Genomic DNA, 11,214 nt, shown 5'->3' with positions numbered 1-11,214 from the left:
GTCCTCTGTGTAACGGACCCCGTCCATTGACTCTGCAGCCTTGGCTAATTGTCGGGCGAGGCGTTGACGCCGTCTTTGGCGTGCCCTTTTCGACAAAGCTGGAGCAACTTCAACACTTGTCTTTACGGCGGAGGGCAGATCTGGATCTGCAGCTTCAACCGCGTTGGACGTCATAGGAACGTCGCGGGGAGTAGATGCAACAGCGAGGGGATCTCGGATCTTCGAGTCGGAGGTCCCGCGAGCATTTCTGGAAGATGAAGTCTTCCTGCGCCTGTTTGGAGAGGCGGATCTGGAAAAGGAGGAAGAGAGGTACTTTTCAAACTTCTGTTGATCAAACTCGTATTCGATCTCTTCGTTCACCCGGATCTTGAAGGCCGGTTGCGTCACGACGGCCTCGGCAGCGAGGCCGTTGGCTCCCACTGTGGTCGCCAGTTTGTTTTCGTCGAAAGTTGCATTCATCATTGATTTCATTAAACTTCAAATGTTACAAATGGATTCAAACAACAAAGAAATAAAAATTATAACTTTCTTGAAAATAAACACAAGATTCGTTCGTCGTCTCTTGCTTGCGTGGGTCTTTAGCCTGTGACGGGGACGTCGATATCCGTGGACTACCTAGCAATCAGATCTGATCTAGAGCTTCGTCGATCCGCGAGGAGATCTAGAACCTTGAAGCGCCTATCTCGATAAAAGCGAGATATTTGCTCTTCTTAGTATTACCACAACGGGATAATACTAAGGATCGGGTACGGGTGATATAGATCTGACGAAGAAACTCTCTTGCGTTGAAGTGCTCGATCACTCTTCACTCCGGCAGGGCTTCGCCAATTCTCAAAAATTCCAGATCTGAAAAAATGAGGCCTAAGGCTTGTATTTATAGGCATGAGGGGTTGCGGAGCGGTTAAAACCACTTAAAGGGGTCAAATCCGCACCGAGACACCCTAGGGGTGTCTCGGCCTGGCCGAGACACCCTTGGGGTGTCTTGACTTGGCCGAGACACCGTAGGTGCCTCGGTTCAGCTCTGAGACGTTTTCAATGCCCGTTTGACCGTTTTCGCTGTAACTTCTTCGTCTGAACCCGGATTTGAGTGATTCCAAATGCGTTGGAAAGCCGACAAGGAGTTCTATCAGCTCCAATGGTTGGATTATCTGTAGAATGAATGAGACACGAAGCGCATTGTTCCCTTTGTAAACATTGCGGGGCTCCCGATTAGCCCGCACCTTCGTTATTCCGGAATTCTGTCAGCTCACGTAGTTAGTCGATTCACTTCAAACGTTCACCAACGTCAATCGAACTCTTGTGAACCGGATAGTGACGTTCATCGTCATTCCTTAACACTGAGCTGTTCATAGAGACCTATAGGCAATTTTCGATGCCTACACACGTAGTTCGTCGGTTCACTTCAAGCGTTCACCGACATCAGTCGAACTCCTGTGAACCAGATAGTGATGTTCATTGTCGTTCCTTAACACTGAGCTGTTCGCGGAGACCTATAGGCAATTTTCGATGCCTACACAAGGTATGTGTTTACTTTGACCCGTGCGTCAGTGTGTTCGAGATGCACCTTACAGTCTACGGTGACTTTGTCTACGACGGAGGCAGAGTATATGACGGTTATAAAGGCTGTAAAGGAGGCTATTTGGCTTCGAGGACTTTTAGAGGAACTTGGTATATCGTAGCGGTCCGTCACCATTCATTATGATAGCATGAGTGCTATCTATTTGGCGAAGAATCGGGTTTTTTATGTGAGGACGAAGCACATTAACGTTTGTTATCACTTTGTTCGGGATGTTCTTGAAGATGGCGATGTGGAGATTGTGAAAGTCCACACGAAGGATAATCCGGTGGATATGCTCACTAAAGTGGTTTCGAGTAACAAGTTTGATCATTGTCGAAACTTGTTGCATATTCGTGATTGTTGAGGCCGTTGACGGCCATTTGGATGAACTACGGGCGGCTTGATCCCTTGAGAGAGGGGGTACGTAGGCAACCACATTGGTGCAGCCGAGTTTGGAGAGACGACGTATTGGTGCTTATGTTGGTGTCAGCTCAGTGTTGAGAACACTTCGCCGAGATGGAGAATTGTGAAAACGACGAAGGAATTAAGAAAAACGTGAAAAATAAGCAAAACAGACTCCACCACACCCTGGTGTGGCAGAATTTGCCCCGTTTGCCATGGGTGTGGTGTCTGCCACACCCTGGTGTGGCAGAATCTGCCCCGTTTGTCATAGGTGTGGTGTGTGCCACACCAGGGTGTGGCAGACTCGTTTTTAGAATCCTAATCTATTTGGGATTGAGTTTTGTTATAAATAGAACCACGTTTTTTAGGGTTTCTAAAGGAGAGAATTAGCATTGTTTTGAGCACTTTGAGAGGGAGATATTGTGAGGGAGTTGAGAGCTTTGGTTAGGGTTATATTTGAGTGATTTTGTGAGTTGTAACCCGTTGTATTTCTCCTCCATATAGTGAAATCTCCCCATCCTCTCCCCGTGGACGTAGGCAATTACCGAACCACGTAAATTCATGTGTTTGTGTGTGATTTTGGTCGTTATTTTGTGAATTGCACTCGTGTTTGGTTTTGGTTTTCTTCTCTCGTTGCTCATCGACTCGTTTGGTTGTCGAGCACGCTTCCGCACGGCGCGCAACAGGCTTTACCTTAGACAGGAGGCATATTTATACTAATTGCCTAGGGTAGATCAGCCTCTACACGTGGCACCATTTTGACGGTCTAGGCTGTTGCGGTATATACTTGGCTTGCAATGTATTTACTTGGGTGACAAGTGTTAGCACGTGATAATACCTCATTATCATAGGATGATATAGCTGATGTATGTGTAGATTGACCAATTATGAAAGTTGGCAATTAGAGAGATTAGTTATTTCATTGATATCTCCTAACACGGTATTGTTGAGGATTAGATACGATTCGAATCAATAATCTCTAATTAGGTCGGACCAGTAGAGAAAATATCCGAGATTGAGATAATGTGTGGTAACCGACTTGTTGAGATTTGTTATCAGGACCTATATCATTATGCTTGGGCTTTCGGGTCAGATTTATAGGTCGTGAATGGGTTATATGTTTGAGTCGAGATGTCTCGCACTTTAAGGAGTTAAAAAGTGCGTACCTGTTTCACTGAGTCAGATGTCACCGTGAAGTGGTCTGGCTAACCCAATTATAAAATCTGGGTTGTAAGCATAACACAAAGCAATTTATTGTAAAAATTCTTTCTCAATTCAAACCTATGAGTCAACTCCCTGACAAGTGATTATTGAGGAATGCAATTATACTATAAGTTTTACTATTTCTTTACTGCATGACATAAAATATATGAGGGCTTTTCTTGTAAATTATTATCATCAGTTGCAAAGCTTAGGAGGACTTTATATTATGAGCTATGTATAGACTTGGTGATGCTCGCAGAAATGTCTCTCGTTACGTTAGCTTGTTTTTGTTCATTTATTTATTTACCCAAACCGAACTTGAATCAAAGGTCATGAGCCTCTTGTTATGTAAGCTTTAGTGCTTAGTAGAGTGTCGAGATATGAAAGATAAATTTCACAAAATCTTTTTAAGTTTTGGTACAAGGTATTAAGTGCATTCTGATCTATGATATTAAATATGTATCAAAAAAATATTAACCCTCGAATTGTCGGATTTTAGAATTCGAAGTTCAAATGATTGACATTCTTTGAATGCACATTTAATGTAATAGACCGTCACCGCTATATACTCCTTCTCGAACTTTAGGGGGTTTACCACGAGTCACCCTTAAACTCTCCTTCCCATAGAACTATTTTACACTTTGGGCGTGTCACATAGGGCCTGTTTGTTTGCCTAAAAAAAATTGAAAATCAAAGAAATGGAAAACTATTAAATCAAAGAATTGTTTTGGGAGTGTTTGGTTTGCTAAAAAAAAGGAAATCAAAGAAATGAACATGAGTTGTCACCTTATTATAGGATGATGTGAGTGATTTTTTTAAGAAAACTTGTTTTGATGTTGTTTGGTTGACGAAAAAAATAATAAAATAAATTATAAGAAACCTATTTCTTGTAATAGGTTGTTTTTTTTTTTGCTTGGTTATTTCTTAAAAATAAGAAAATATATGAGATGAGATGAGTTGTCATTATATTATTGGATGATGTGACCCACACTTAAGGAAATTGTTTTCCTAGCTTTTTGGGAGGAAAACAAAGAAATAAAATGTTAATGAGATGAGATAAGTTGTCACAATCTTATTGGATGATGTGAGTAATTTTTAAATATGAGATGAGATGAGTTGAGTGATGTTGTGGATGAAAATAATATTTTATTAGATGTGATGGATGTGATTGATGAGTTGTTGGATGAAAATAATATTTTATTAGATGTGATGGATGAGTTGTTGGATAAAAATAATATTTTATTAGATATTGTGGGTGAGTTTTAGGGATGGAAATGTGTGAAATTGTACTTTTTGAGTTTTCTTAGTTTGCATTTCTATTTTTTGGTTTTTTAGGAAATAACCAAACAGCCCCATAACTTCCACAAGTTTCAAAATTTCCCTTAAGCTCTCTTTTCTATAGAATTATTCTATACGTTGGGGTGTCCCACATAACTTCCACAAGTTTCAATTTCTCCTAATTGTTCGTTTGCCAAAAAAAATCCGAAAATCTCTTGCCACCTCAACTTTTAAGAAATGAACAAGTGCCACATGGGATTTTGTTTTCAAGAGATTTCTATTTCTCATGTTTGTTTCGTTTTTAATTTTTGAGAAATGAACCGCCACGTAGGCTGCCACCTCAAACTTTCAAGAAATGTGTTTTCACACCAAATTGGGCTGAAAACACTTGGAAATGTCCCATCTAAGAATTATTAATTAGTAAAAGCACTGTTGGAATAGTGCAGAATAATAAAACATAATATTTAATACCCCCATTTCTCATTTCCTATTTCTTGTTCTCAAACAAACAAAAGAAATAGAAAACTGGGCACTGTTACTATGGAGGCTTTTTTTGTCTGTTTGTGTGCCTTGGCATTGAAATGTGGAGTTTTCTTTGCGAAACAAACCGAAAAAAAAAGAAATCTGAGAAATGTGCTTGAAATGTATTGAAATCATTTCAAGGATGAGTTTTCCATTTCCGATTTTTTTTTTTGGAAATAACCAAACAGGCCCTAAACGGACGGACCCTCTATAGGCTCATGTTCATCAACTCACAACTTCTACATTGTTGTTACGCGGCTACATTGTTAGGGGTCCTGTTGGTAAACTTTGAAATTTTTGGAGGGCTAATATAAGACATCCCAGAGTTTCAAGATTTCAGGTTGGGGGAAAAGAAAGGAGGAGGTCTTTAAAAAAAAACATTTAAGGGGCTTCCCTTCAAAGGAGAAGAAATGAAACATATCAATTCACATTGCTTGCAATTTGCCTCCTCCGTAGAGCATCAACCATAAAATTTCCCTCCCTAATTCAAATTCAAACAATAATGTCCTTCTCAATCAAAAGAACAAAACCCATATCGCCTCAAACTTCAACCTTACTCCATTTGCTTCTACCTCGTTCCTCTCTCTCCTCTTCAGCCCTCTCTCAATCCAATCCCAACCTCTACCACCATTACTCCTCCATCCTCCAATCCCTGACCACCCTCAAACCCCCTTCTTCCTCCTCCATAAAACAACTCCATGCTCGCCTTCTCCTCTCTGGCTTCGGCTCCGATACCCATCTCGGCACCAAACTCATTAACCTCTACTCAACAACCCACAATCTCCACTACGCCCTGCAGCTGTTCGACAAAATTCCCAAACGGAATCTCTTCGTATGGAACATCCTCATCCGGGCCTATGCCTGGCACGGCCCGTATCAAACTGCAATAGACCTTTATAATGGGTTGATAGATTATGGGCTCGTGCCTGATAACTTCACGTTCCCGTTTGTCCTTAAGGCTTGCTCGGCGTTGTCGGCGCTCGAAACGGGTCGGGCGGTTCATGACATGGCGATTAGGACCCGTTGGGTTTCGGATGTGTTTGTGGGTGCAGGGCTTATTGACATGTATGCGAAGTGTGGGTGTGTGGATGATGCTAGGATAGTGTTTGATGGGGTTTCGGGTAGAGATGTCGTGGTTTGGAATTCGATGATAGGGGCTTATTCACAAAATGGCCGTCCCTTGGAGGCACTGGTTTTGTTTAGAGAAATGGTGGGTGATGGGTTTAGGCCGACGGTCGCGACGCTAGTTACTGTGGTCTCTGCAGTGGCGGATTCTTCGAATTTGAAAAGAGGGAGGGAGATTCACGGGTTTAGCTGGCGACGGGGTTTTGGGGGCAATGATAATGTGAAGACTTCGCTCGTTGATATGTATGCAAAGAGTGGCTGGGTGAAAGCAGCGAGGGATGTCTTTGAGAAGTTGGCGGAGAAAAAGATTGTTTCTTGGAATGCAATGATCTGTGGGCTCGCTATGCACGGTCATGCTGATGAAGCACTTGATTTGTTTGATGAGATGAAAGAGGAAGGCCGGGTTATTCCTGATCATATTACCTTCGTTGGGGTGTTATCGGCTTGCAGCAATGGCGGATTACTAGAAGAGGGTCGCAAGTTATTTGATTTGTTGGTGTCGAGTTACTCCATTGAGCCGACTGTTCAGCATTATACTTGTATGATTGATCTTCTAGGGCATTCAGGTGAATTGGAGGAGGCATATGAACTTATTCAAAGAATGCCAATGAGGCCAGATGCTGGGGTTTGGGGTGCTTTACTCAATGCATGCAAAATTCACCGAAATGTTGAATTAGGAGAAGTAGCATTGGAAAAGTTGATTGAACTGGAACCAAATGATGCAGGGAATTATGTGCTTCTATCGAACATCTATGCACAAGTTGGAAAATGGGAAGGAGCAGCAAAGGTGAGGAAGTTGATGACAGAGAGAGGATTGAAGAAGGACATTGCTTGTAGTTGGATTGAGGTCAAGAACAAAGTCTATGCTTTCCTTGTTGGGGATCAATCTCATCCCTGTTCAGAAGAAATATATCGAGAGTTGGATAGATTGGAAGGGCTAATGGAAGAAGCAGGCTATGTTGTTGATACTGTGCCAGTCTTCCATGATGTAGATGATGACGAGAAGAAGAACATGGTTAGGGTGCACAGTGAGAGGTTGGCTATTGCCTTTGGAATAATTAGTACACCTCCAGGGACGAAGCTTCTGGTGACGAAGAATTTAAGGGTATGCGAAGATTGTCATGGTGCCATCAAGTTCATGTCAAAGATTGTGGAGCGGGAGATCATCATAAGAGATGTTAATCGGTATCATCACTTCAAAGATGGTCAGTGTTCTTGTCATGATTATTGGTAAGATATAACTAATGCTCAGTTGGTGACAAAATATGTTCTTACAGTCTAGATATTTGTTAGAGGACACAATTATTCTCATAGAGGCTGTATAGATGGAAGCAAAGGTATTTGAGGCAAAGATCATTAGTTGCAGCATGGTGGCACTCTGATGATGATGATGCACGATTGAAATGAGGGTTCTCAATTAGGGACGTTGCAACTGGAATCAGTAAAAGAATATTCTTATGATATGATTATCTTTGCATGAAACCTGCACATAATTTTCTAAAAAACATGATTTCAGCCCTAAGTTGGCACATGCTGCTGGCATGATGATTTTTCTCATCACATCAAAAAATGAGTCCTAATTGCTCACTTGGTTCTGAAGATATCTTTGGGCTCAAATGACACAAAATGTCTACTTGTTGAGGATTGTCAGAATTTCAGGAAGTTTGGTTTTCAGGATATTCCTGCCTCTTTTCTCAGAAGATGAGAAGAGGAAGATGGTTGTGGTTCAGAGTTAAGAGGTTAGCTATTGCATCTGGAGTAATTTAAGGGTTTGTGACGATTCCCATGGTGCCATCAAGTTAATCACAAAATAACTGTAGAGCAGGAGATCATAAATGATGTTAACTGGCACCATCACTTCAAGATGGTCAATGTTCTTGGTGTGATTATTGGTAGATATAATGGAGGAAGATTGTTTTTCTTTTCTATGTGATAGACACACAAAAGTTAAAATCTAAGCTTATTCGGTTACATTAATCTTGTTCCTTGTGGATGAATCAGGTTACTCCTCCTTGTGGTTGTTTTTTTTCCCCTCTCTTTTTTATTGCCTTTTCGTTGTCAGTGATCATAAATAAGTTATCTGGAAGAGCGCACTCATGGTTCTTTCTTGTTAAGGAAAGTGCACACAGAATACACAATGGCAAGCAGAAGCAAAATATTCACACTTTCCCAATTTTGTTGTCAGATGGGAAAATTCAACCAATCTTAAATCAGATAAATATGGACAGTAACAAAGCAAGTATTAACAGCCCAGAAATGATAAATAAAGCACACCAGGATTTACGTGGAAACCCCAATGAGGGGAGAAAACCACGGGACCGGAGACCGGTACCAAACTCTTCCACTAATCACCAGTAAAATAAGTGGGTACACCAATTGTCTTCTCTAGATAATACTAGAGGCACATATAATCATCAAGGAACAACCTTGGAACAACAAATCTCCATAAACTTCACTCACAAGTGATAATCAACTAATTTTATGAAGATTAGGGCTGAAAATAAAATACCGACTTTGGAAGCTTGAAATGACAATCCAACCGTTGGATATGAAGCTTGGGATGACAGGAACAATGTGTCAAAATTTGGCTGCAATCAGAGCACGTTTGACCCTCGATCAAGCGGCAACACTAGAGCTGCTCCAAGAAGAAAATCAGCCTCAAACTCTCTTTTTGCTCTCTGTTTTTTTTCGTGTGTCTTCTGCACTTTCCCAGAAGCTTCCAGCAGGTCCTTTTTATTCAACTCAGTCCCTTACAACTCCTTGTTGGGTCATAACAAATTATAACATATATGGGCCCAAGACACAAGTAACCCCATATGAAAAAAAACAACACAATGCAAATAGGCCCATATTAAAATAATGGGCTCTTCCTCCAAGTAGGAGGGAATAACCCAACAAATCTCCCCCTCACTCCTACTTGGGGGGCTCGACCAACCCCGCTTTCAAACGACATGAAACAAGCTTTTCCTTGGGTAAGGTCTTCGTCAACATATCCGCTCCATTTTTGTTAGTATGGATCTTCACTAGCTCAATTGACTTTTCTTCTATCGCTTCCCGAATCCAATGATATCTTCTCCGAATGTGCTTGGTCCGTGAATGATAGGTAGCATTCTTGGCAAGGTGGATGGCACTTTGACTATCACAGTGGAGTAGGTATTTTTCTTGCTCCAAACCTAACTCCTCAAGAAAATCTCTCATCCATATTATCTCCTTACCTGCTTCAACGGCCGCCATATACTCGGCCTCGGTGGTCGAAAGAGCAACACACTTTTGCAGTTTTGATTGCCATGATACAGCTCCCCCTGCAAATGTCATCAAGTATCCAGAAGTAGACTTGCTAGAATCAAAATCACCCGACATATCTGCATCTGTGTAGCCATCCAACACAGGTTGTCCCGGGCCAAAACATAAGCTCACTCTAGAAGTACCTCTAAGATACCTGAGAATCCACTTCACTGCTGCCCAATGCTCCTTTCCAGGATTAGACATGAACCTGCTAACAACCCCAACAGCATGAGCTATATCCGGTCTCGTGCATACCATTATGTACATCAAACTTCCAACGGCGGATGCATAAGGCACATTTTTCATTTCTTTTCTTTCATCATCACTTGCAGGACATTGACTTGAATTCAAATTCATGTTTCCTGCAAGTGGAGAGCACACAGGTTTAGCCTTGTTCATGTTGAATCTTTGCAGCACCTTCTCGATGTACCTTTCCTGTGATAACCACAACTTCTTGTTTTTCCTATCACGGGAAATGTGCATGCCCAAAATTTGTTTTGCAGGGCCAAGGTCCTTCATTGCAAAGGACTTGTTCAAACTAAGCTTCAAATTGACAATCTTGTTGGTATCACGACCAACAATCAACATATCATCAACATACAACAAGAGAATGAGTAAATCACCTTTGGCAAAATTCTTCACAAACACACAGTGATCAGCATGTGTCTTGTGGAAGCCATGATCAATCATGAATGACTCGAATTTCTTGTACCATTGTCGAGGTGCTTGCTTCAAGCCATACAAACTTTTCTTCAAGTGGCACACAAGTTTCTCTTTTCCCTTGACCTTGAAACCTTCAGGTTGCTCCATGTATATTTCCTCCTCTAAATCACCATGGAGGAATGCTGTCTTCACATCAAGTTGTTCAACTTCCAAGTCTAAGGTGGCAGCCAATCCAAGAACAACTCGTATTGAAGACATCTTCACAACTGGAGAGAAAATCTCATCAAAATCAACACCCTTTTTCTGCTCATAGCCTTTCACGACTATTCTTGCCTTGTATCTAGGTGGTTTTCCATCTTCTCCAGTCTTCAACTTGTACACCCACTTGTTCTTGAGTGCTTTCTTACCTTGAGGCAACTTCACCAAATCATAGGTGTGGTTCTCATGCAATGAATTCATCTCTTCTTGCATGGCATTGTACCATTCCTTGCTATGCTCATGTGACATAGCCTCATCGTAGCATTCTGGTTCTCCCCCATCAGATAATAACACAAAATCATTTGATGAGTACCTTGAGGAAGGTTGTCTTTCTCTGGTGGATCTTCTTACTTGAGGTTGTGGTGGTGGCTCTGCAACATGTGGCTCATTTTCAGGTTGCTCATCATCACCATTATCACCATTATCAGCATTGTTGTCACCATCTTGCTGCACTTCTCCCCCTTCAACTCTAGGGGTGACTTGTGGAAAGACAGGATCAATGATGACAGGAGCTTGAGAGGATGTTAGTTGCTTTGGCTTCTCAAAATCTTCAATGGTTTGATCTTCAAAGAATACAACATCTCTGCTTCGAATGACCTTCCTGTCAACTGGATCCCACAACTTGTACCCAAAATTATCTTCTGAGTACCCTAAGAAAATGCACTGCTTTGTCTTCTTATCAAGCTTGGATCGTTCATCTCTAGGAATATGCACAAATGCTCTGCATCCAAAAACTCTCAGGTGCTTGTAGGAGACATCTTTCCCTGTCCATACTCTCTGAGGAACATCACCATCAAGAGGAACTGAAGGAGAAAGGTTGATCAAATATACTGCAGTGATCAATGCCTCTGCCCAAAAGGACTTTGGCAATTTAGCATGAGAGAGCATGCATCGAATTCTTTCTTCAATTGTTCTGTTCA

At 41.5% G+C, this 11,214-nt stretch overlaps 1 protein-coding gene across 1 annotated transcript; it reads left to right on the top strand.

The window, feature by feature from the left end:
* On the top strand, window positions 5,321-7,508 carry LOC109831766 (pentatricopeptide repeat-containing protein At1g08070, chloroplastic-like). Its single transcript, XM_020399176.1, has one exon. The coding sequence runs from the start codon at window positions 5,466-5,468 to the stop codon at window positions 7,320-7,322; it is 1,857 nt and encodes a 618-aa protein (XP_020254765.1). The 5' UTR covers window positions 5,321-5,465; the 3' UTR covers window positions 7,323-7,508.

Source organism: Asparagus officinalis, chromosome 2, assembly GCF_001876935.1.
Source record: "Asparagus officinalis chromosome 2, Aspof.V1, whole genome shotgun sequence".
In the NCBI taxonomy this organism is placed as follows: Eukaryota; Viridiplantae; Streptophyta; class Magnoliopsida; order Asparagales; family Asparagaceae; genus Asparagus; species Asparagus officinalis.
This window is presented reverse-complemented; position numbering and strand designations above follow the sequence as displayed.

Bases quoted from the DNA above. Each gene is read 5' to 3' on its own strand.
- LOC109831766 (XM_020399176.1), top strand. From the start codon at position 5,466: ATGTCCTTCTCAATCAAAAGAACAAAACCCATATCGCCTCAAACTTCA.